The sequence below is a fragment of the Micromys minutus genome, assembly GCF_963924665.1.
Source record: "Micromys minutus genome assembly, chromosome: 29".
NCBI classification, from domain to species: domain Eukaryota; kingdom Metazoa; phylum Chordata; class Mammalia; order Rodentia; family Muridae; genus Micromys; species Micromys minutus.
The window spans coordinates 25,562,293-25,588,922 of NC_137964.1; the positions used below are offsets into that span (position 1 = coordinate 25,562,293).

Consider the following 26,630-nt stretch of genomic DNA (forward strand, 5'->3'; position numbering starts at 1 on the left):
CAAGGTGGTGCTTTTACCACAGCTGGTAGTGGAAAGAACAAACCTTGTGAATGACTATGGTCAATCTAGAGCTTCCAAACAAAAGTGAGGCACCAGTGCATCAAGGGAACCTGATGTCTGCTGAGGTTACAGTATGCTCTACTGAAGAGACTTCATTCTGTTGTGCTGTGAACCTTCAGAACATTTGATGTATTGACTGTCATGCAGCTTGCAGCAGAAATTTTTACCCTTTGCTGAAAGAAATAAGCAGTCATCCCTGGTATTTACCATGGACTCGCCCAAATTCATGCATGGTATAGTATTTGCAGATAACATATACATGATCCTGCATATACAAGATCCTATCATATCTGGATGACCTAATAATACCTCATACAATGTACAGTAAGGTGAATTGACCATTTTTCTTAATCTTTATGCCCCTTCTGCATAAACGATTGATCTCATTTGCTGTGTACACTCAAAGGGGTTAGCAGGGGACTAGAAGTCTGTCCCTCCACCTTCCCTTAGCATAAATATTTAGCTAATTGAATATTAAAGAGTGAGTTAGGTAAAATTCTAGATAAAGCTTTTAATTTCTCAGAGACAAGCTTCTCCATCCAAGTGAATGGCAGTAGGTAGAGAAAACCATAAAGCACCTAACCACGTCACAGTAAATATGACTATGGTGAACATCAAAGATCTCGAAGGTGTTCACATCTCTTCTGAAGAGAGGTGCAGACCAGGATGCTTGTTTGTTTTACTATATGCAGTAAGTTTGAAATGTAGAGAAACAATATTAAACTACAGCAGTCTTTTAATTTAATTTTATTCCTAAAGTTGAAATTACTTGCAGATAGCACTAAAAATACACCTTCACTATACAAAACATTGTAAATTGATTACATATTAATAAAGAATTTAGCACACATACACTTCTAAGATAAGCTAGATGCAGCCCTTGCTATTAAAAGCTGTACCCAAACAAAGATGGACATATTTAGTCTAAGGCCCTGGCAGTTGACTAATGAGAATGTCAGTTGTTTCCCAATTATGTTTAAATGCAGAAATAGCAACAATGTTGAAACTTACATTCATTAAATATTAGCATTTAAAAATATACATGGCTAATCAAGTGAACATTAAGAGCAGCTACTGCTCAGGATAGTCCACACTATAGTAATGAACGGTGAGTTCACCTCAAAGAACAAAAGTTTCAAACACAGGATAAAGTAAAGTGGCCTCAACACCAACACTGAACAGTCTGGCTTCAACTAGTGCTCAGGGGAAACAAGTGATAAAACCCACCTAACCCTAACCCATGTGTCCCCAGGTAAAGGGGCCTATGGCACAGCCCAGGTTTCTTCAACTTAGGATGAACTTCCTGTCCCCAGTTAGTAATGAAAATAATTTTTAAAAATAGCTTCTGCTATTTAGGACATTAAGTTTCCAGTCCCTTTAGTGTACTGAAATGTTTGGGGGTAAAGTCATGTGAATGTCCCACTGCAGGGGCCTCAATATCAGGACTTGAACACATGCACAGCTCGAACCACATATTGCCTGCAGATGGGACACTCACTCATGCGCTTGCCACACTTGGTGCAGGTGACCATATGCCCACACTCCAGCAGGACACAGTCAATGACCGCATCCATGCAGATTCGGCACAGGCTGTCGTCTTCCTCATCCTGAAGCTGCATCCGCTCACCATCTGAAAGGAAAGAAAGCTGAGCTAAGGCCTTGCTGCCCTCTCACAGCCAAACAGCCATCTGAGCCTGCCACAGGCCCAGTAGACCATCCCAGTGCTATACAAAGAACAGTCTCTAATCTCTACAGGACTACTAACTAGTTCAGGGTTCTGTGAAGAACTTGAGAGCAGCTATAAAGTGTTCAATAAATGTTGGATGTTTGTGGCTGTTTTATGTCATGATGTAATGGGAGAAGTGTATGGTGAAGACACGTTCATTCTGTATTTAGAAAGTGGCTGGGGGTGTAGTTCAACTGGTATAGTGCCCACTTAGCTTGTGTATCTTGGGTGTGATTCACAGCACTGCAGAACCAAGCAAAATAAATGTATGCCTATGATTCTGGCACTTGGGGAGGTAGAGACAAGAGGATCACAAGTTCAGGATAATCTTCAACTACAGAGTTTGGGTACAGGAGACCTTCCTCATGTGGGCCACACACTAGTCAGGCCATGAGTGGCACACTAGTCATTAAGAGGGACTTCATTACTCAAAGGAAGCTTTTCAATAATCACACATTAAAAAGGTCTCTTACCACTTGAGAAACATCAAATGTCATGTTTTTGTTGTACGGGCTAGGCTTTCCTGGCTATGTAGCCTAAAAAATCTCAGACACTGAAAAAGTTGATGAATTTAAAAAGTTAACCATGCCTGAGACTTGCCTTAAAGTTAAGAATGGGGATCAATGGATCAACAAAGCAAGAATTAAAGAGCCAGAAGTCTTTACTTTTAAGAAAATCATTTTGCTGGGTATGACAATAAACACCTTTTATTCCAACACTTGAGAAGCAAAGGCAGGTGGATCTCTGTGAGTTTGATGTCAGCCTGATCTACAGAGTGAGTTCCAGGACATCCAGGGATACACAGAGGATCTTATTACCCACTTTGCAGACAAAAGATCTATGGCTGAGACAGCAGATAAGCAGATGAGGAAGAGACTAGAGGGAGACCAGTTTTAAAGCTTGATTGATCTCTTATGTGGATGTTTCTTCCCATGTCTTTAATGTGTAACATAGTGGAGCTATCCAAGTCAATATTAACATTTAAGTGACTTTAGGCCAGTCTAGAGAGAAAATTCCAGCTGTGCTCAAAACAATGTATTCAAGCCAGGGACTGAACTAGTGTTGAGTAGGAAGTTGGCCTCCAGCAAAAAACTGATACCCCATATTCCACCTTGCTAGATACACAAGGATTACACTTACAAAACAAACGCCCTCTTCCAGAATGCCATTCCCAAGCCAGCAGCCTCGGATCTAAGGTATGGGGACTATTCCTAGACTTGTTACTCTGACACTGTCCTAGAAGTAGATGTGTAAAAACTTTTCCATCATTAGATAGTTCATTAGCAAATGGATGATACCAATTTTGTATGAGAAAGCATCTCATACAAGCCTCTAGATTATTACAGGGATCTGGCCTCTGCAGGCAACACAGACAAAATAAATGTTTAATAAATTACATATATAATAAGCTGCAGTCAAGATAACCAAGGTACTGACCTGCTAGAGGGATTAATGGGAAAAAAAAATCGGCATTGTTTTAGCAAGGAGTCTATAAGAAAAACAAGACCGCAAAATTGTCTTAGCTCACCTGACAATGATCTCAAAGGCCATGACACATCATGAACTACTTAGCAACAAGCTTTCATAACTAACTCAGTTACTAAACAGGTATATTGCTTTTCTAAAGGACTAATCAATCTATTAAATTTTATGTGTTATGGGTGTTTTGCATGTCTGTGTACCTCTGACATTCGTGGTGCCCATGGAAACTGGAAGCAGCACTGGATCCCCATCTGCAGTTACAGATAGGCCACCATGTGGAGGCCGAGAATTAACCCTTGTCCTCTAGAAGAGCAGCCAGCAATTTTTAACTGCAGAGCCATCTCCACAGCCCCAAATCTTTATTTTTAATAATTTCTATTTGAGGCATGTCTGACAGTGACCTGAGACCCTTCCACTTTAGCTATCTAAGTACTGGGATCATGGCAAGCACTGTCATGCTAGCTAAACTTACTTTAAGCATGACAAAAGCCAATTTTTAAAGAGCAAGAAAGGATATTGGGAAAAATATAAACTTACATGACTTTTGGTTTTCTTCATTCTCTTTGTACAGCCGGTTAACTTTCTCTACCAGCTCCCATTTTTCACAACAGCCAGAATAGTTGACAAAATTCCTAGCCAGGATTTCCTTCAGTTGGCGCACACTCATCCCTTCTACCTCTTCAAGGCTTGACAGGTCAGACAGGGAAGCTCTCACTTTCTTCTTAGAGAGCCCCGGGTTCTGAAATCAGAATATTTGTTACTTAAGCCCAAACTGTCTGGCCTACGTTGGTCCCCAAGGCCAGATACCCTTCTCAGACTTCTCAGCTGCCTGAAATGTGTTTTAATACATTTGGACTTAGAAGAAACTCTGTGCTGACCTAAAGCAAGTCCAGCATCTGCCCTTCCTGCCATAAGCATTTATCAGGAAAAGCAATTTTAAAGGAACTTCACCTGTTCCTCTAAGTTTTCTTCTTCTTGTTCATCATCATCATCATCGTCCTCATCATCATCGTCCTCATCGTCATCATCTGTGTTTGCTGAAGCTATTTCACTTTGTACCTATATACATGACAGATCCAATTATATTTGTAATTAGATTTTTCTAATTACCGACCACATAGTGAGACCCTGCCTTAAAAAAAGGAGGGGGGTGTGACTAGGGCTGGAGAAATGGCTCAGCAGTTAAGACCACTTAATGTTCTGGCAGACGACCTGGGTTCAGTTCCCAGCACCTACGTGGCAGAACACAACCATCTTTAACTCCAATCTAGGGGAATACAGTGCCCCCTTCTGAACTCCACAGGCACTAGGGCACACATGAATTTGACATGCCTACCAGGGCATGAGTGCATGCAAACGTTCACATACGTATACAAGGCATCAATATTTTTAAAAATTCCCAATAAACAGTTTTCTTTAGGAAAACAAGATCTAGCCTGGGTTAGTATGAACTCATCTCCTCCTTGCCTCCACATTCTCAATGTTGGAATTGTAGGTGTACACCGCCATTCTTAATGGCATCTTTTTAACCATAGCATACAATAGTCTAGGCTGCTTCCAATATCACATTTCACCCCACAGGTACCACACTGCAGCACTGCCACCCACATCTCCCCCAAATGGTGTTATATACCCAAAAGTCGGTGTTACTGGTTATAGAATTATGCAAATTCTCATTTGAGAAAATCATAAAACTCTGGTCTTATCTTGAATAGCAGCTAAATCAATGTTCTTGCCTCTGCCCCTTGAGTGCCAGGGTAAACGTGCGCCACCTGCCCCATCATGCCTTTAACACCCAGTACACCTCTACTTTTTTCAAAGATTTTTCTTTTTTCTTTTTTTAAATAATTTACTTTTTTTTTTTAACTTGTTTTTATTCTATTTGCATTGGTGGTTTTCCTAACTGTCTGTCTGTGTGAGGGTGATGGAGCCCCTGGATCTAGAATGACAGACAGTTGTGAGCCACCATGTGGTTACTGGAAATTGAACACAGGACCTCTGCAAGAGCAGCCAGTGCTCTTAACCACTGAGCCTTCCCTCCTGCCCGCCTACATCTACTTTTAATAACATCTTTTCTCAAAGAAAAAAAAAATTCAAAATAACTCAGCATTTTATATCTTAGGGTTTTTGTTATGTTTGTAAAACTGAGAGCATTCTTTGCTAATGGCTCATGCTGCCCTTAAACTCCGGAGTTCATGAGATCTTGCTGTGCCTGCCTCCCTACTTTACACAGAACTTCACCACCACCACACACAACTTATCATTTTAGAGTCATTCATACACAACAAACTGAGTTGTATTCAACTATGATGCTCAAGAACCTTATTGGGATAGTATTCTAATACACTACTTTTTTTGTTATTGTTAGTTGAATTAGATAAATTTTGTAATTGGAGACATGACTTAGTTAAGAATGCTGGCTTAGTATACAAAGTCTTGGTTCAATCTCTAGCACTACCTTAAGACCAGGCCATAATGATGCACACACACTCTTGATCCCTGCACTCAAGAGCCTGGAAGACTGCGAGTCGAGTCAGGACTGGGGTTACCACTCAGATGATTAAGGTTGCTGTACAAGCACAGGATGTGAGTTTGGATTTGCAGCTCACAAAAGCAGGTTGAAAAGACCATGCTTAGAATGCCAGCACGAGAGGCAGTAATGGGAATATCCTGAACTCGGGGCTTCCAGACCAGCTGGTGTAGCCAGGTCAGTGAGACCCAGTCTCAAAATATAAGACGGAGAACTAAGTAAGTAAGAATGTGTACACACATGCATTTGCGCACACACACTCATATTCTCTTACTTTAAGGTCATCCTCAGCTATTCAGAGATCTCAAAGCTAACCTGAGCTGGAGACCTGGTCTCAAAATAAATTAAAACAAATCAGAACAATTTCCCTCCAACAAGGTAAATATGGTCACTGAGTTAACTACTGATCGTTCTATGGTCACTGACACTTTTGATTACTACTTCAACAGTTAATTTTAAGTTACATAAGTTTACAAGGCAAACTCGTGAGCTACTCTAGATCGGATTCCAGGCACTAGCACCAAGGCTATACATCGGGCAGGTGTGCAACGCCAGCACTGGGGGCTAAAGATCCTAACCACATATGGCCAAGAGTGAGCACTCCAGGCTCTTGGGTCATCAATCACACATCCTACCTGTGACAGAACTTCTGATCTGAAGGTGCCATCTCTGTCCATAAGCTCTCCCTGGAAGGAGGACACAGTAGCAGAGGGGGGTGTATAATTTGAAAAAAAGGACTGTGTAAAAAAACTAGAAGTCTGGGACCTTGAGGAATTCAGGCTACTTGAGTCCAGGTCATCCCCTGAGCCCAGTCCACGATGGCACAGTACTAGATCCACCAAGTCTTCCTTCTCCCGACAAGTGTCAGTTGGTATGTTTCTGAGGAGGAGATACTGCCGTAGGTCCTTCACTTTTAGTCGCATCAACTGAGGGCGCTGGAAGGCCGTCTCTTGGAGTAGGTGACAAGTAGAGCATCTGCGGAGGTTTTCTTGTGAGACTGAGCAAAGGGAGCAAAAGTCCTTCTTGCAGTCACAGCAGACATGCTGAAGAGAGAGGAGACGACACAACACCTAAACCATCATGCAAACACCCTCTTCTGATGCCTTTTACTAAAACCGAAACCTTGCTTTGATATGAAGTACCCACGCACCAGCTCAGGCAACTTAGATTCTCACAACTTCAAATACAGCAGTTTTAAGAAAAATACATGCTCTTGTGTTAATGAATTAAAATGTTTCCACCCCTCAGTACAAACATGTAATTAGCAGAACAGTGCTGACTTGAACCACATGGAACAGAGCATAACCACAGGCACTCCTGGTCTTTTCTATGTGGATAATTTCCCCAGCAATGACTAGAAGAAAAAATGCTTAATACAAAAAGGAAACTGACCTCTCCAATTAAACCCAAGGACAGAGAAGACTCCACTAGTGCAGAAATCTGTAGCCAGCACAGCCTAATTACATCCTAAGCCATTTCAGAAGAGAATCTTTGAGAACACTCGGGTATGCCCACTCAGTTCTGTGCAGTTCTGTGCATGGTTCCAATAAGCTCACACTTCAAGAAAATATACTCATCAAACTGAAAGATGCCCCTTAAAGTAAAAGTTTTAGCCAAAGTGCTTTATGTAAATCTCCATAAACACTAGCTGTTCATTACACCTCTCATCCTCAAAAGCTTCTCTCACTGCAGCTCGAACTGGCCTTGAACACTCCATGTAACCTAGGCTGGCCTTGAACTCGTAGCTAAGATAAGCCTTTATCTTAGCCTCCCCAGTGCTGAGGTACAGATTTGAACCAATCACATCCAACTTCCTTAACATTTAAAAATACCACGGCAAGATAGCTGAGCTGTTAAAAGCACTAGCTTCTAGAGGACCCAAATTTAGTTCTCAGCACCCATGTCTGATAGCTCACAAATGCCAATAGCTCTAGTTCCAGGATACCCAATGCTCTCTGGCCACCTCAGATATCTGCACACGTGCAATATATGCTCAGACACACACACACTCTCTCTCTCTCTCTCTCTCTCTCTCTCTCTCTCTCTCTCACACACACACACACACACACACAAGCATTAAAAAAAAAAGTAAAGATGGTCAGAGATAGCTCAGAGGTTAAGAGTGATTTCTGCTCTTTGAAGAGCCTTTGTTTGGTTTGCAATCTCCATGTTGGGTTGCTTACTCCTGCCTGTAACTCCAGATCCATGGCATTCACCACCCTCTTATGGCTTCTGAGGGTACCTGCACGCAAGTGGCATGCATGCACATTTTCTTTAAAAAAAAATATCGTCAGGAGCCAGGTATGATGTCTCATGTTGTAATCATAGTACTTGGGAGACAGAGGCAGAAGGCCAATTAGGAGTTTGAATCCAATCTAAAATACATTTAAAAAAATAATGAAAGAACATGGTCAAGGATAGGCTAGGGAGCAGTACAGGGCTATGAAGAGGGAGAGAGGGCATTTGCTAGCATACATAAGGCCTTAACCTTCATGACAAGCTCTGCAGGAAACAAAGTTAAATATTTTTAAAATTTGGTACCTTGCTATAATAAATGACCACTGAACAAAACTGCACAGTAATTAAGTCTTCTGCTTCAAAAAAGTGTCATTGGGAATGAGGTTTTGGAAGCAAAGATCAATGCCGCACAGGAAAATCAGCAAGGCCTGCTCAGAAAATGTGACAGAGCTAGAATCTTACCAGAGTTCAAGACTAGTCTGGTCTACAAAACGAGTTCTAGAACAGACAGAGCTGTTATATAGAGAAAACCTGTCTTAAAAAACCAAGGCGGAAAAAAAATATGATCTATCCTTTTCACCATGTGTTTTATTTGTGTGCAGCATTTGACTCAACTCACCTTCTTCCTAAAGACTGAAAAAGAAAGTCCACAAGCTTTGCAAACTATGTTGGGTCCTTCAGTAGCTGCTGGTGGGTAGGTGGAGAAGTCAGTACTCGGTGTAAATCTGAATGGGCCAGTACTTCCTGGAAATCCCGCCTGCTGGCCTCTGACAGCTCCAGTTCCCATGACTTCATTCAGCAGCCCACAGCATGAAGCCCACATAGAAGTAGCACCCGCCTGAAAAGAAACATACATACCACCATTTAAAGGCAAGCAGAGGAGCTGGAGTGATGACTCAGAGGTTAGGAACATTTAGTACCCTTCCAGAGGACAAGTTTAAATCCCAGCACCCATATTATGGCTCATAACCAGCTGTAACTCCAGTCCCTGATGCTCTCTTCTGGCCTCTTAGAGAACTAGGCACACATGTGATACACAGCTATACATACAAGCACAACATCCAAACACAGAAAATAAAATTAACCAGGAGGGTGGCAAATGCAAGAAGATCTCTGCTGAGTTAGAGGCCAGCCTGGTCTACATAGCCAAAACTATGTAGAGAGACCCTGCCTAAAATAGGCAGACAGACAGATTGACAGACAGAAAAAGGCTAACAGATTAAGAAATGAATAGATAAATGATAGATAGATAGAGATAGGTGAGTGGGTGAGTGAGTGGGTGGGTGAGTGAGTGGGTGGGTGAGTGGGTGAGTGAGTGGGTGGGTGAGTGGGTGGGTGGGTGAGTGAGTGGGTGGGTGAGTGGGTGGGTGGGTGAGTGAGTGGGTGGGTGAGTGGGTGAGTGAGTGGGTGAGTGAGTGGGTGAGTGAGTGAGTAGATGAATAAAAGCCAAGTGCTACATGGGCTGCCACCCTTCAGAGGTAAGTTTGTCTTAAGTAACCTTGAGATCATAAGGTAAGTATCTTTATCACGAACAACACAATGCTAAATAAGCTTCAATTTCAGGAGCAGGTAAAGGTAAATATTCCAAAATCTCAAAAATCTAAAGCACTTCTGTTTCTAAGCACCCCTAATAAAGGACAATCAGGTGTTGCAGGGTATTTAATCACACTATGAACCCTGAGGTGGTGGTGTTTACTGGGAAACCTGTTTCTAGTTGTAGTGTGGCTCACACCTTATCCCCAAACAATGAAAGGAAGCAGCCATGTTTAAAAGTGACGAATCAAAGAAAGATTTAACAGAACGAGGCCGGGATTAGATATGGCCAACTCTCACGAAGACAGGAAAAGGAGGCTACTGGAAAAGAGCACCACAGGAAAGAGAAAGAGGAAGGAGGCAGTTTTACAGACAGGTAGATGAAAGAACAAACTAGATGAAGGTAAAAACAGAATGTGCCAGAGAATGAAAAGGAGCCAGAAGATTAGAAAAGATTAATTATTAGAGTTAGTTTGAGGCCAAGCAGAGCAATTCAGTGGGAGGCTGAGAGAGAAGCCAGAATCAGTTTGGAGAGGAGTTTGAGCCAGAACAGCTGAGTTGAATCAGCCAGCCAGAGCTCAGAAAGAACTAGAAAGAGTGATCTTAGTCAGCGGTAAGCCTCAGAGGCTGAAAACATTCCAGGCCTAGATAAAATTGTACAGACACTAGATGCTTCCAAGACTAGGCCTAGCTTAGCAGACAGAGGTATTAAGCCTTGGAAATGATAATTACTTCAGGTAATATATTAAAAGATGTATTTTTAACATTCAAGTTACCAACATTTCAAATCATTTAGAAAGATAATTTTTTTATTTTCAAACAAAAAATACATGGTTAAAGGTTTAAAAAAAAAAAAAAAAAAAAAAAAAAAAAAAAAAAAGCTGGGTAGTGGCACATGTCTTTAAACCCAGAACAGACAGTGCTACAAAGAGAAACCAGTCCAATCTCAAAAAAAAAAAAAAAAAAAAAAAAAAAAAAAAAAAAAAAAAAAAAAAAAAAAAGCAAACAAAATCTGTAACAAAACCTGTAAGTGTCTAAAGGCCCAAGCAAACCTCAAATTTGCAATTCTCCTGCCTCAAGTTTCCAAAAGCCCAATTATAACTCTGTATGTTGCTACACTAACTCTGTGTCAGTCAAGTATCTCCTATGTAATATTAGAGATATGCTTATACTTTTAAAACTCCAGATAATATGTGAAATTCAGGTTTTTCCTATTAGCCTTAAGCAAGTACTGGATATTACAGGTTTACTTCTCCAGCTATTATTTAACAAGAAGAAATAAAGCCATACTATCTCATTAATCCTACTGTCTCACTGGTTGTTGAGTATAATATGCTAATTTATTATTAAGAAACAAAAGGGAAATGCCAGGGGTACGGCTTAGAGGCACGAGGTCCTGGGCGCCATCCTAAGCATCACTGAAAACAACCAAATGCCAACTAAAGCTCTCCAGGGTTTTTTGTCTTGTTCTTTTATGTGAACAGACTCCCGACATAGCCTTGGTTGTTCTAGAATTTGCTATGAAGACCAAGGATTAAAAGTGTACACTACCCTGGCAGCTCTCTAGATGTTAATGTATCTCAGTTATTTCCTCTGAGTTCTTCTCTATTTCCCACATTTTTATAAAAAATATATTCACTTGGCATTAAAGAAAGTACTTTTAATGCAGAAGCTATTCTACCTTTTCTGAACAAAAGCACTAAATATCATTTCCAATGGCCAAAGCACTTGACCTCACAAAGAATAAAAATAAACAAATAATTTGCTTCTCCACCAAATACATTTTCGTTTAGGATGTTTTGATTTTTTTCTTGCCTCTTTATTCTCAGTGACACTGTGGCTCACTATTCCACCTATAACAATGTCTTTCTTGTGTGTTGTCGGGAGTGGACCCTTCTGACAAGCACTGTACCAGAGAGCTCCGCTCCAGCTCCTCATCACCTTTTATTAGTCTAAATGTGATAAGCAAGCCTGTCCAAAATAAATACAAAGTTTCAAATATGAGGCCAAAGCAATTTTCCCATGCTTGAAGAATAAAGGAGACAGTATTTGGGACCAGTAGGAGGGAATTCTAGCCCCACATTCTACTTCATAAACATATTCTAGAACCTAGACAATGTGATATGTAATGGAACACAACCTTCCTGAGGTAATAGCTAAAATGACACCAGATAATACCAGTTCCATTTACTTTTATGTCAAATATTATTTGCTCATCGAGCTTAAAGGCTTACGGAGTGCTGATGATAATGCCATTCTCACTATCCAGATGTTCAAGTGAGAAGAACAGAAGGGTAGTATACGAGGTTCAACCGTCTTAGTTCCTTCATCACTAACTCAAGCACCACATCTATAATTGCCACAGTGCTGCTTTCAAAAGCCAAGTAAAATAATTAACAGCTCCTGTTCTACACCAAAGCATGAAAACCAGTCTAACAGTGATTGTTCATTAAGAAAAAGTCTTCCAACAGTCTTCCAAAGAAAGTTTGCTCTCACCATACCCCAAACTCCCAGTCTTTGAGACAGAGTTTCTCTATCTAGTCTTTGCTGCCCTGGAACTCATTATGTAGACCAAGACACCCTGAATTCAGAGATTGCCCTGCCTCTGCTTTTTGAGTACTGAGATTAAAGGAGTATGCTACACCATGTCAAACCCAAAGAAATCTATCTAAACTGAAAATTTTACATTTTATGTATTTCGGTTTTCTTGACAAGGTCTCACTATGGCTTGCCTGGAATTAGTTATTCAGACCAGGTGACCTCCAATTCACAGAAAGTCACTTACTTCTGCCTCCTGAGTGCTGAGATTAAAGGTGTACACCACCACATAACTGACCAGTCTCTTTTTTTTTTTTTAAAGGGGGGGGAGCTAGGCATCATGGAGTATGCCGTTAGTGCCAGCACAGACCTATATGAGTTCTAAGACCTCCTGGGCTACACAGAGCAATTCTGTTTCAAAAAAAAAAAAAACCCAAAAAAACAAAATAAATAAATAAATAAATAAATAAATAAAAATAAAATAAAGGCAAAAACAAAGGAAAGACAGACTTTTGTTGTGGAAGCTATCAAGGAAGGAATCCAACCAAAGTCCACTTCTGGCTTCTAAATAAATACAAAAGTACGTGCAAACATAAACACATCAGAAAATTTTTTTAAAAAAGCAAAAAACTAGATAGTTCTAGTGAAGGGAACCAAGAACCTATTTGAGAAATTGTGTACAATTTCTAGGTTTATGCCATTATCAGAATATAACAATATAGTCCTGTTCCCTAGTGTTTCTGTGAAGAACAAGAATTTTCTTTACATCCTCCAGAAAGAGACTAAAAGAACACAGAGTCCAGGGAGACAGCTCAATTAGTAAAGTGCCTGCCTCAAAGCACAAGAACCTACATTCTACTCCAAGAACCTACCAAAAAACAAAAGGCAGGTGAGGATGGGGACAGAAGCCTATAATCTCATCAAGACTGGGAGCTCAGAGTCATTCTTGTCTATATAGTAAATTGAGCCCAGCTTGGGCCTTGTTTCAAAATATTAAATAATGTGATCATAGAGTCGAAAAGCCAAATCTGTAATCCCAGCACTAAGGGATTACACTAGGACAGGTGGATCCCTGGGCTTGCTAGCCGGTTAGCCCAGCCTTGGCAATTTTGAGGTCACAAAGTTTCTTAGTCACTGTACTATGGTTATTCAAGTCACCAGAGGAACAACCCCCAAAGTTTTCTCTGGCCTACAAATATGCACTCGGCCACATAAACACACATACTGCGAACAGAGAAAGGCTGCTTTTAACTCAAGTATTTCATTATAAAAACAAAAAAGTTCCAACAGCTTCCCTGTCAAAAATGTTGCTGTAACCCCACTTAGTACAATGTAGATCTGTATTACTATTTTCAGCCAGATCAAAACAGAAGGAAAGAAAACACAGTGGAAAATCTAGGTTGTAGCCTCATTAGGATCTGAGAACTTTGATCAAACGTATCTACCAAGAAAACAGTCTTACACTAAGAAAACATCCTTGGCAGCACAGGAAAAGGGTAAACCCACAATGCTAGCTTCTCTGAGAACAACATTTACACTCTTCCAACTTAACAGTTAAGAGTTCAAACTGGTCTGTATGCACGCAGTAGTCCTGTCTAGGGTTTCTTCTTCATTCACACCAACAGCATATGAAAAACATAATTTCCACTTCTATATTAAGCCCCTTGTGTCTTGACACCTCACATCTGAAGTGATTTCTTTAATGACCTTGTGTGCAGGTGGTTTTAGATCCTTATTTTGTGGTGCTCTGTAACTGCCACCTGCTAAGTAATTGCCTCAGCCTGTGAAACTAACCAAGACTGTTGTTCTCTGCATGTTAGACTCACTACAAAGCCTTAAAAACCATTCCCACCTGATAAAACAAGCCTAATCTCTGGGACCCATACGCTAGAAGGAGGACCAACTCCCAAGGTGTCTTCCGAATGTCACGAAGTGCTATGGAATATAAGTACAGAAATGAATATAATCTTAAATGTTTTTTAGTTCTGGGGACTTCTGATTTGCTATTCTAACAACAGTTTGGGCAACAACAAAAAATTTTTAAAGACATTATTTTATGAATATGAGTATTCTATCTGCATATACCTACACTCCAGAAGAGGGCATCATGTCTCATTACAGATGGTTGTGAGCCAACATGTGGTTGCTGGGGATTGAACTCAGGACCTCTAGAAGAGCAGTCAGTGTTTTCAACTGCTGAGCCGCCTCTCTAGCCCCACAAAAGTTCCCCTTGACCCCCAAGTGATTCTGATATATAGCCAACATTTACAAGGTCAAGGCTTTCTGGGTCTTAATGAAGATTACTTCTTCCTGCTTAAATAATTTTGGAAAGAAAACAACCCTCAAGATTCCTGAGCAGGAGATGTCTACATTTTGTTGTGAGGGGTGTGTCTCTAAGATTCTACTTCCCTCTACAGTTCTCCAAGACTTTCAAAAGGGCTTACCTTTCTTAAAAGTGGCTTACCTGAAGTTTTGCCCACTTAATGATTCTCAAGTTCCTTTTACTGAAATTTAGTGATTTCTTTTATTTTACTTACTCTTTTGCTACCAATTTCTTTTGTTTCCTTTTTCTTACATTTTTTATTTGTTTGTTTTGGGGTTTCTCTATGAGATCTCTACAAAAGTTGCCCTGAGATCTCCACATTCTAACCATGGTGGATCACATTTCCTCCTAACCCCCTTATGCACAATAATAAAGTTAAAAAAAAAAAATCAAACCAGGCATTATGACACACCTTTAATTACAGCATTTAGAAGGCAGGTAGATCTATGAGTTCAAAACCAGCCTGGAATACATAGCAAGTTTCAGGCCAACCAAGACGCCATAGTAAGGTGCTATCTCCAAAACAAAAACAATCCTCTCTCTCCTCCCCACCCTTTTCTTTCTCCCTCTCCCTTTCAAGCGTGCGCGCACTCACATTTTTTGTTTATTTGGAGACAGGTTCTCACTATGTGACTCACTGTGTAGATCATGCTGACCTCAAATTCAGAGATGCCTACCTGCCTCTGGTTCCCATGTACTGGGATTAACAGTGTATGCCACCAAGCCCAGCCTAAATAAAATAATCTTAGGAAGGAAGGGAGAGAGGGAGGGATGAAAGGAAAAAAGAGAAAAACTTGGACTTAGAAAGATGGTTCAGTGCGTAAGAGTATTTGTTGCTCTTGCAGAGGACCTAGATTTGATTTATAGCACCTACATGGCAGCTTACAACCATTCAGAACTCCAGTTCCAGGGGATTCAATCCTTTTTTGACCTCTGTGGGTTGCAGGCACACACACAGTATATATGTATGTGCTGGCAAAACACCATAACATAAAATTAAAAGAGAGAGAGAGAGAGAGAGCACTTCAGAGACCTAGATTCCTATTCTTTTGTTTCCCCTATCTTTTAAGATCACCTGGTTAGTCAGCATATATTCCTTTATTTTCCTTTTACCTGTTGCTCCTATTTTGGTAATGAGTTTGGAACATATTTTCCAAACATTTCCGCCTAGATTTTCTGAGAAAAACCCATTCCTAAAGACCGTACTAGACACAATCCCTTCACTTTGTAGTAAATTCACTGCTGTTGCTCTGCCTCTGCTTTGAAGAACCCTTAGGTAAGAATAACTTTTTGACATCTGTTTATTAAAAACAAAAAAATTAGGCTAATCAGTCATAAACTTACATGTGGATACTGCTTGAAATGAAATAAAGTTCAATGAGAATAATGTTTTATTGTATAAAAGAAAAAAATAATAAAAGGTGGTTGTTTATCTTCAAAAAAACAAAAAACAAAAAAATAACTAACCTCAGTGAGGTGGTACACAACTGTAAAAGCTCAACACTTGGGAGGGTAGAGGAAAAGATCAGGAGTTTAAGGCTGGTGACCTGAAAAAGGGCCCAGAACCCACAAAAGGGTAGGAGAAAATGGACTCCATAAAGTCCCTTGACCACAGCATGAACTCCCCCAATAGTAGTAAGTAAAAAAAAATTAAAAACAAAACAAAAATTAAGTCTACGTCTCTTCTCCAAGTAAAGCCCCAGATCACTGAAAACTAAAGCCATGAAGTTTTGGTTGGGACCACAGTTAAAAGCAGGACTCTGCAGGGCCCCACCACGAAAGTCCAAGACAATAGTCGTGGTAAAATGACTGGATTGCTTCCCTGGGCCATGAATGTAGTTCAAAATCTGAGATGACATAGAGTTAGACACAGCACTTGCTTAGCATGCATACACAAGCCCTAAACTCACTCCAGCACAGAAAACACAACACAAAAGAGATATAGGAAAAACAAAAATAAATCCTAATCTGTACTTGCTAATAATCCCCAACTTATATTTGTAGCTTAGTTTCTAGCCATTGGTGATTATTAAAAATATTTTTCTTCATAATCCCTTCCTGCTCAGTCCTCATAGACCAAAACTGTTTCTGGTAACAAGGGTGGGAGATAACACTATTACTTTCCACAAATAATTTTTAAAAGTGACCTGACAGTTCAAGCACTGTGACACTTGTTTCTACAATAGATCACCAACTTTGATTAGTTTTCTTAGATTCAACTAGTATATTCAGTCTGCAGCACACACAGCTTCAGTCAAAAAAAAACCAGGAGGAAGGGTATCCTGATTATTTCTGAGAACGTGGACCCAGCCCTCTTCCAGTGCCAGTTTTCAAATGACCTCAATCTACAGCTGCTCTGTGTGCACACACTTAGGATCCCTGTAGGGGAAAAAACTTCAAAATACTCAAATAAAAGCTACTACAGATTCTGGCTCCTGCACTATACTAAATTAGAATGTGATCTCTTTTAATGATTCCATGAAATGTAATGTTAACCAGCCTACAGAACTCGGCTTCTATGAAGATTAAATGAAAGAAACGGGTGGGGAAGGTAATGGACAATGAATGGAGTTGTTGAAAACTAAATGATTTAAGTCATTGGCTTTCAATTAAAGAGAAATTACACCAGAGATTACGTCTATTTTGTTGTCATAATGCCAAATGGACTATAATATGGTCCAGTAAATGATGAACCTAGCAATTTCATATGTGTAAATATTAATATTTACTAAGTATCCTAAGACACTACAAAAGAATCGGATATAAATTCTCTTCTACTTTCTTTTATTTTTGGTATTTGAGTCTGGCGCCTTAGACTACTCGGCCATCCTGACACTTTATTTTTGGTATTTGAGACAAGAGTCTACATAGTTCTAAGTGTACTGGAATTCACTATATAGACCAAACTGGCCTCAACTCACATAGATCCAACTGTCTCCGCCTCCCAAGTGCTGGGATTGAAGGCCTCAGCCTATGCCTGGCCTGAGATTCTGCTTCAGCTACTGAAAGCTTCCTCAAAGAACCCATCTACTTCAGAGACAACAGATTTTTGTTATGAAATTGTTAGACAATTTCAATTTGCTAAGATTTGAATGTCCTTGTGTTGAAACAATGTTTTGAATCTTAGCAACAGAGATATAAATGAATGCTTTATGGTCTAGATTTCAGTTAAACTTTCTAACAGAACTGAGAGAAAAAAAAAGACAAACTTTAGACTCACTTAAAAAAATGTCAAAAGACTACTTACTGACACTGATGCTTCAAAACAAATATAGGAGGCACACTGCTTTAATGCTACCTAACTATAAACTACAAAGGAAGAAATCCTACATTATAAAACAGGTGCTGTCCTTTAAATTTATTCCTATTGTATGTGCATTCTATATACGTGTATGTGGGACTTGGGGTGAGAGGACAGCTTTGTGAAGCTGGTTCCCTCTTCTCTCTTTACAAGGGTTATAGAAACCAAAATCTGGTCATCAGGCTTACACAGCAAGAGCTTTTACTAAGTCATCTTGCCAAACCTCAAATGAATATACTCTTGCAATAATCTCTGCTCGATATCATACAGGTTACTTTTCCTTTTTTTATTTTTTGACATGGGGTCTCAGGTAGGCAAGGTTGGCTTTGAACTTACTATGCAGTGAAGGGTAGCCTTGAACGGATCCTCCTGCTTCCACCTACCAAGAGCTGGGATAATAGGTGTGAGCCATGATACACGTATGATTTTTACCTTTTTAAAAATGGAATAATTCTCCCCATTTTCTCCTTAGTATCTCACGTAAGACCCTGTCTCCAGAAAAAAAAAAGGAAAGTGGTAAATTTTAAACCCCAGACAAATTGCTGAGGTGCCTTAACAGGTTCTCCCAGCATCCCTCAGTCCCTATCATTACAGTGTCCTCCTGGCTTACATACCCTGTCCCCTAACCTGAAATCTCCAGCCCAGGAGACTAGGCTGTCCTTCCCTATATAATCCAGCCATTTTGGTTTCCCACCCTCTATGTACCTTTGAGCCTGTTTGCTGATGTATCTGGTTTTCCTTCCCTCCCCTATCACTTGTCCCTTCCCCTTCCCCTGCTGGGTCCAGCTCAGTCTGTCTGGTCACGTCCACTTTGAACTCTCTCCCAGATGTCTCTGCCTCTGGCTGTGCTCTACCTTTTTTCTACAATACACTTCTCCACACCCAGAAGCAGCCATATCCCTTTTTTTCCTTTTCTGTTCAGAAAGAAGAGAAAAAGAATAACGTTATCTTTCACTTAAATACAAAACCATTGTTTTTATACAACTTATTTAAAAGTTTGGGCACAGTACCTATATCCAATTCTCCTTTCATATCCACTTTCCTTGATAAATAAAGGCTGGTTTTGGATCTCACAGCAAAGATGATTATTTTTCAGGGCATAAAGCTATTGCCAGGGAGTTTAATAAAATATTAAGTTACAGTGACATTTTGTAACTAAACTGGGAAGTAAAAACTTTTATAGGAGATGGCTCAGTGGCTAAAAGCATTGGCTGCCCTTGCCAAGCCCATATGGGATCACAACTATCTAACTCCAATTCAGAATCAGAGGGTACATGTTTGTGGTGCACAGACATACATGCATTCATACCTATAAAAATTTTAAACAAAACAAACAAACAAAAAAAAAAAAACCTTAGGGGCTGAAGAAATGTATGAGCAGTTAAGAGCACTCACTTTGCTTTTGCAGAGGACCTAGGTTCAGTTTCTAGAACCTACATGGTGTCTCACCACCATTGGTAACTCCAGTACCAAGGGATCTAAGGCCACCTTCTGATCTCTATGAACACTAGGCATGCAGATGTTACACATACATACACGCAGGCAAAACACTCATTCACGTAAACCTAAAAGCATTTTTAAACATTTAAAAAATCTTCACAAGATCCTCATCCTTAATATCAGTTCAATCATTGCCCGTTCTTGATCACACATTTGTAATCCAAACACTCAGGAGGAAGGATGGCCTACATATTCAGTTCCAGGCCAGTCAGGGATATACAGCAAGACCCTATCTCAAAACAAAGATGTTAACCTATTCCCAAAACCTCCCTGGATTCCAGCAGCAGGGAGCTTGCTGTTAAAATAGGATCTCATTCAGTACAAGCTGGACTCAAACTTACTATGAAGCAAAGAACGGCTGTGAACGACTAAAAGACAGATTACAGCCTCCCCAACCCCCTGGCCCCAAATGCTAGGATTACAGGTATGCAACACTGAAGGTACCATTATCTCTTGATTCTGAGAGTTTTTTTTACACACACACACCTTACTTTATTGTAGATTGTAATGTGACTACTTGAGATATATCTCTCTGGGGATTAGTGTTGATTTTTCATGAAAACACTTGCTTGGCCTCAAACATGCAGCAATCCTCCTGTCTCTACCTCCCAAACGTTGATTACAGGCTTGTGCCACCATGCTTTACCTGTCTCTTGTCTTTTAACTTGCAAACTCTTTCTTAAAGAAGGGGACTATATTTTGAATTACCTTTACTCCTTTTTGACTAATACAATGAAGGAGCTGGGCAAAACACTCGCTGAATTTCTCTAGCCATTTGACACTCTTTTCAGTTGTCCACAGTAAATCTTGGGACACTCTGTAAAAGGTCGTTAATCTAGCAGCCCAAAGCCAATACACTACTTCCACAAGATGAATACAACCCTGTCAGGAAAGGTATCACCACCTTCTGACTCACGCCATTTGATTTGGGCAAATGAATCAATGCCTGAATTAATTGCTGTACACAGACTCTTTAGAACTCTCTGCGATGAAGTTGAGAAAAATCATCTTCCTTAAGTAGGCCAGAATCACACACACACAAAACCTGCCCTTTTCTGAAACTTCTATCACTGATGCTCCCACGCACTCACTCCCACCTGAGAGAAAGGCTGCCAAATTACTTGCTGCGTATCTAGTGGCGATGTAGACACGTCTAGAGCTCTAGGTCACGGCCACAACGTTTAAACCCACGGAAGAACTCCTTGAAGGGGGACACCCCAAACCTTGTCATTTTTGGCCAGGCTACTCTGGTCCTAGCCCCATCACACCCCGCAGCGTTCTCTCTGCCTTCTGTCTCGTGATGCACCCCCGAGGTCTGGGTTAGCTCAAGGACTCGGGAAGGCAGAGGGCAGAGTCATGGGCAGAAACAGTGAGGCCTGAGGAGAGCTCTAGCGGCTTAAAAAGCTCGGGACCCCGAGAAGAGAACAGGGCCCCGGAACAGGGCTCAGCAGGCTGTGACCGCAGGGCCGCTCGTCTCCTTCTTAACCAGGCCGCCGGAGGGCGCTGTGGGAGCTCGGGCGGGTCGGCAGGCCTGGCCTCTCTGGATGGAACCCGTCCGGGCGCCCCCCACAGTGGTGGTCTTTTTGGAACCCCCCTGGACAACCGCTGAGACGGAAAATAGGAAGCGCTCTGTGCGTTCAGGAGAGGAGAGGAGAGCCTCCCGGCTCCACCAGCCCCTCACCTTCATGGCCGCGACCGCCTCGGCTCGGTCGGCTCTACCCGGGAACTCAGCACCATAGCAGACTCCTCACACAACGGACCTCCTTCCTTCTTAGGCGGCGAATGCGGCGCCTCCCGAGACCGATTGAGCGTCCCTACGTAAGGGGCGGGGACACGTTTGGTCACGCCCCGGGAAGACGGCGAGCGGCGGGCGGAGCTCACCAATCCGAAGCAGGCCTTCGGGGGGCCGGTCACCAGAGCCAATGAAATGGTGGAGAAGGGGCGGGGCTTAGGGCGCAGTCAGAAGAGAGGGGAGGGGCGGAGTGGGGAGGGACGGGGTGTGACGCGACGCACCTTCTCTCAGAGAGGAAGCTGCTGAGGCTGAATTGGTTTCCTATTTTGGGTGGCTAGTTTCCCGCAGCCGGAGGCAGAAAGGGCTGTGGTAAAGTAGGAAACAAGGTTGGTTTGAAGCTTTTGTTCTAACTTGCGGAGCAGGGCCTCGGGCTAAGCCCTTTCTCCGAATGTTCTAGATTCTCATCACCCGTGAGAACCTCCGGTCTCCTTAAGGAGAGACACAGCACACTCGAGGGCGAACCACTAAGAAGGTGTACTGAAAATAGTTGAACCAAAGGCTGTTCGAGTCCAAGTCTTTGTCGTTGATTGGCTTGTGTGTGTGTGTGTTTTGTGGTTTTCTGTTGACACGAGGTTTCCAAAAGAACTCCTCCCCTCCCCGTGTACACCATGCTGGCCTGGAACTCATAGAAATCAATGCTGCCTCTGCCTTCCAAGTGTCCCCCACACCTGTACCCAATTGATGTAATGTCCAAACTTACCTAAATTCTAACCCTTTCAGTGAATTCTCATGACCCCTTCCAATTGATGTCGGGACAGAAAAACAAGTGACAAGGATGGTATTAATTTCTTCAGCCTTGCTAGATTAAGGCTTTAATTAGTTGGTTTTCTTACCCATCTCTCACTTCAAAATAATATTTGAAATTTTAGAGCTCTAGATGTTCATTCTTCCTTAGCGAAGACCCAGCCAGATCTACTCTTAATAACAATAATAATATAATAATAATACTTTAAAATTCTTTGTGTCTGGTTTTGCCTGCATGTATATCTGTGCACCACATGTGCACAGTGACCAAGGAAACCAGAAGAATTGGATGCCCTGCAACTGAATTACAGACAGTTGTGAACCACTACGTGTGTGGGTGCTAGAAACCAAACTGAGGTCCTCTTCAAGAGCAGCAAGTGCTCTTAACCACTGAGCCAGCCCCTGTTCTATTCTTTTTCAACATCTGGTTAGATGGACTATTTGACAGAACACACATACATCTGGGCACAATGGCACATACCCCACCACCACTATAACACACAATAATAGAAATAAATAGAAAATTAAAAAATAAAATAAAATCCAGGCTCTGTCTAGATAGTTCAGTGGGCAAAGGTATTTGTCCTTAAGTTTGATGAACTAAGATCCATCCCTGGATTTGGTGTTGTGGGAGGAGAAAACTCTGAATTGTCCTCTGACCTCTGTATAGGCACCATAATACATTAACTTTGTTCAAACACGTGTGGGCACTGGAACATGCACATGCTCACAATCCTGTGTGTACGTACACATTTAATCCCAGGACGGCAGAGGCAGGTGAATTTCTCTAAATTCAAGACCAGCCACTGTACACAGTCAGACCCTGGCTCAGAACAAAACAAACCATAGCAAGCTATTTCCTCAGATTGTGTCAAGTCTATTTTTCTTCAGGTTCTATTGAGACAATGGAATATCTTATCCAGCACTTGGTAGGCAGAGGCTGTGGATCTCTGTGAGTTCAAGGACAACCGGAGCTGTTACACAGAAGAGAAAGAGAAAGACTATTAGACAATACTTACCCTGCACATCAACTATGCTGGCAGAGCTAAAGAGATGGCTCAGTCGATAACGTGCCTGTTACATGAGGACCAGGAACTGAGTTCCCTCCTTGGCACCATATAAAAATCAGATTTGGTGAGACTTGTCAGTAATTCTAGTCTCTGTGGATGGAAGCAGAAGGATCCCTGGAGTTTGCTGCCCAGACAATCTAGCCTAATTGGTGAGCTCCAGACTCAGACAATGACCTTGTCTCCGTACAATAAAAAGCAATCGAAGGAAACATCAAATGTTGGCTTCCAGCTCCGACCCATGCATGTATAGTATATACACAATTGGTTTTAGCTGAAAAATTAAGCCGGGCATGGTGGCACACATTTTAATCTCAGCAGTCAGGAAGTAGAATCAAGTGGATTTCTGTGAATGTAAAGCCAGCCTGATCTACATAGTAAGTTCCAGGCCAGCCAGCGGGATATGGTGAAACCTTGTCTCAAAAAATCATAATACATCTGCTGGTGAGGCAAAGACTAGTTCTCCCTCAATCATCTTCAAGGGTTAACAAATAAACACATAAAAATATGCCCGCCATCATTAGCTGTCACAGAAATGCAAATAAAAACACAGGTGTCCCTCCGAGCGGGATTTTGACAAGAGCAGCACACGTGTAAGCCTTGTTGAAGATATGAAGAACTCACCAATGATATCACATGACCAAGCTTGGTAGAATTCTGGCGACCATTTAAGAATGTGAAGCATAAGGTTACCTATGACCCAACAATTCCACTCCTGTGTACCCAGTGAGAACATGTCCCCTTGTAGCAAGATTCAGAGCAGGGAAAACCACGAGAATGCAGCTCAAATGTCCATTGCTGAATGAATTCAGAAACAAATGTATACATTGTTTTTGTGAGACAGGGCTCACCCCCACACACACATGCATACAACAGAATCTTTTTTTGGCTTGACGAACATGCATGAGGCCCTAGGTTCAGTCCCTAGTGATGTCAAAGGAAAAAATAAAATCATTCATACAACGTGTGAGTCATCAAAATGGCTCAGCATGTAAAAGTACTTGTGGTCCATGCCTGAGGATCTGAGTTCAATCCCCAGAATGCATATAAAGGTGAGAGGAAAAAAACCAACCCTACAAATTGTCTTCTCCCCTCCATACAGATGCTAGGGCACAAACATCATATACCCCCCCACACACACTGCTGTAACACACAATAGTAGCAATAAATAGAAAATTAAATAAAATCCAGGCTCTGTCTAGATAGTTCAGTGGGGCAAAGGTACTTGTCCATAAGTTTGATGAACTAAGATCCATCCCTGGATTTGGTGTAGTGGGAGGAGAAAAATTGTCCTCTGACATCCGTATAGGCACCATAGCACATTAACTTTGTTCAAACACGTGTGGGTACTGGAACATGCACACATTCATGATCCTGTATGTACACACACACACACACACACACACACACACTCACACACATACATTCACATACATAAACACACCCGCACACAAGTGTAATTTATTAACCAAGGATGATGAAGTGACTGATATTGGGAATGGGGTTTCTTTTTCTGCCGTGGAGTAACTTTTGGATTTTTCCTGGTGCTAGGGGTGGACCGGATCCAGAGCACTTTGCCTGTGTCCTACCACTGAGTTTGACCTTAACAGCATTCTTTCTGGAGGATGAAAATATTCTAAAACTATCTTGTACAAGTGGTTAAGGGAATAGAGTCTGTAAGAGTTGATGATTCCTAACTACCTGGTGTTGAGACTTAAAAAAAAAAAAAAAGCTTCTTTTTTTTTTAGTTATTTTTTATGATTGATTTTATTTTATATGTGTGGGTCTTTACCTGCATGTATAAACATAGACCTATGTCATGTGTCTGAAGAGGTCAGAAGAAGGTGTCAGCTCCTCAGAGCCATAGTTGAAAATGGTTGTAAGACATCATATGGGTGCTGGAAGTTGAACCCGGGTCCTCTGGAAGTGCAACCAGTGCTCTTAACCACTGTAATATATTTTTCCAAGTATTTTAGGTTTATTTTTAGTAAAAAAAGAGAAAAAAAAAAAAGTCTTCCCACAAGTGCTGCCGGATACCCAGGGGTTACTAATCCCACAACTGGCCGCTGATTTCAATTCAGTGGATGCACCTACCACAGCCCAGAGCCCTTTCCAGTGGCCCAGGCAGAACACAGTAGCCTTGTAGGAAGAGTCCTGAGACTAGAATGTTGTTTCCAGCTTCGAGGGCTAAAGACAGAATGAGCTTGGGAAGATGGGTCTCCGAGACCTCGTGCACAGCGCCCACCACGTCTGAGTGTCTTGCAACTGCTGATTGCAGGTCACCATGAAAGACCCCCAGAGCGGGGAGACCCTCACTCAAGTCTTGGGATAACACGACCCCCCAAGACCTTGTGAGAGACCGTCCTTGCTGTAATCACATAAGCCAGCGCGCTGGGACCGAGACTCATATCCCACGCAGGGGTAGAGGAGTTCGACCCCGAGTAGCTGGGAAAAGGAGTATTTAAAGGAAAAAAAACAGCAACCCAAAAGGGGTGGGAAGGGCGTCATTGGTAAATACCGAAAATACCTGTGAAGAATCACAAGGGAAACACCTGGTTTCTCAAGATTGTCCTGGAACAAAAGTCGCTGACCCGGCTAACCTATATTCTTGGCTCTATTCTGCCTGCTTGGGGTCTGGATTTATCGTGGTTTTTCAACCACACCTAGCAGAGCCGGATCACTTCCTTCAAATCCATGCTCTTATCCTTCACAGCCATGGCCAGGAGGACTGCTCTGTTTCCTGCTTCTTGAGACACAAATGCTACCAGGTTCTCTGCAAAGACACGGATGAGAGGCTCGTCCTGCCGGAGGAGGACTTTTGTGGTGAGCACTGGCTTGCTGATGTCATTGGCCACGTTGCTGGGCTCCAAGGAGACTAGGGTACCCATCTTCCCGAATTGGGTCACCACAACCAGGATGTAGCTGCTGAAGGCCGTGCAGACCACCAGGGTGGGCACACCGCATACCACTTCTGTTTTCTGTTTAGATACTACCAGTGGTTTGTCTTCCATGATTCCGTTCTTCAGTGGAGGCGGGGAACCCCGACCGCCCAGGACTGGAGGTGGCTGGATCACTAACTAACAGCAGTTGGGACCGGAACCCTCAGCAACCAGCAGCATTCACCGCACCAGCAGCGCCAGAAAGCGGTCTGAGTGAGCAACTCAGGCAGCCCTGAAATAGATTCTTAATGTTATTTTTGAGATCGTGTCTCCTTTATCATGTGACTCTAATAGCCTAAAACTGGACCTGTAGACCAGTGCCGTTCTTAACAAAATTGTTTTAATTAGTGTTGGGATACAAGCATGCTAGCTCAGAGAAAAGCACACCCAGCTGACCTTCCTCTGCAGCTGAAATCCAAAAAGATGATCTCCTTCTGCACAGTCTCAAGACCCCTTCAAACTGAGTGTCCCTCTCTTCTACTTCCTGTTCACCTCTGTCTTCCTCCTTGACTCCCTCCTACCCTCTATGGTTTCTCCTAATAATTCTATGTTCACTTTCTGTCGACTGGTTGCTTGCTCTGCTTCTTGGCTTATGGTCGACTTTATATAATCCTGTTTATAATATTCAATAAGAAAGCTCTTAGATTAAAGATGTGTGCTAAGACTGAGCCACACACCACAACTAAAAACAGGTTTTGTTTTTTGGTTTTTGTTTTTCTTTTTGCAGTAAATAACACAATCTTGGGGATCACAGTGTGATCAAATATCCTGACACACACCAGGCTAGCCTCGAATTCAGGGATTAGCCTGTTCCTGCCTCCTAAATATTGGGATTAAAGGTATGTACTAACATTTTT

At 41.8% G+C, this 26,630-nt stretch overlaps 2 protein-coding genes across 2 annotated transcripts; both read right to left on the reverse strand.

Annotated features, from left to right (window-relative positions):
- Nucleotides 1–811: 811 nt before the first annotated feature.
- On the reverse strand, nt 812–21,006 carry RNF34 (ring finger protein 34). Its single transcript, XM_080941263.1, has 6 exons — nt 20,913–21,006; nt 8,656–8,874; nt 6,434–6,841; nt 4,220–4,327; nt 3,806–4,007; nt 812–1,690 (listed from the first exon to the last, which is right to left on the reverse strand). The coding sequence occupies exons 1-6, from the start codon at nt 20,916–20,918 to the stop codon at nt 1,500–1,502; spliced, it is 1,134 nt and encodes a 377-aa protein (XP_080797389.1). The 5' UTR covers nt 20,919–21,006; the 3' UTR covers nt 812–1,499.
- A 4,491-nt stretch (nt 21,007–25,497) lies between these two features.
- On the reverse strand, nt 25,498–26,001 carry PSMG3 (proteasome assembly chaperone 3; the record flags this gene model as incomplete). Its single annotated transcript, XM_080941175.1, has 1 exon — nt 25,498–26,001. The coding sequence occupies exon 1, from the start codon at nt 25,843–25,845 to the stop codon at nt 25,498–25,500; it is 348 nt and encodes a 115-aa protein (XP_080797301.1). The 5' UTR covers nt 25,846–26,001.
- Between the last annotated feature and the right edge of the window lie 629 nt (nt 26,002–26,630).

Coding starts and splice junctions, on each gene's coding strand:
- RNF34 (XM_080941263.1), bottom strand. Junction 4,328..6,433: donor GATCAGAAGTTCTGTCACAG/GTAGGATGTGTG, acceptor TCATGTATATAG/GTACAAAGTGAAATAGCTTC. Junction 4,008..4,219: donor AAGAAAACTTAGAGGAACAG/GTGAAGTTCCTT, acceptor TTCTGATTTCAG/AACCCGGGGCTCTCTAAGAA.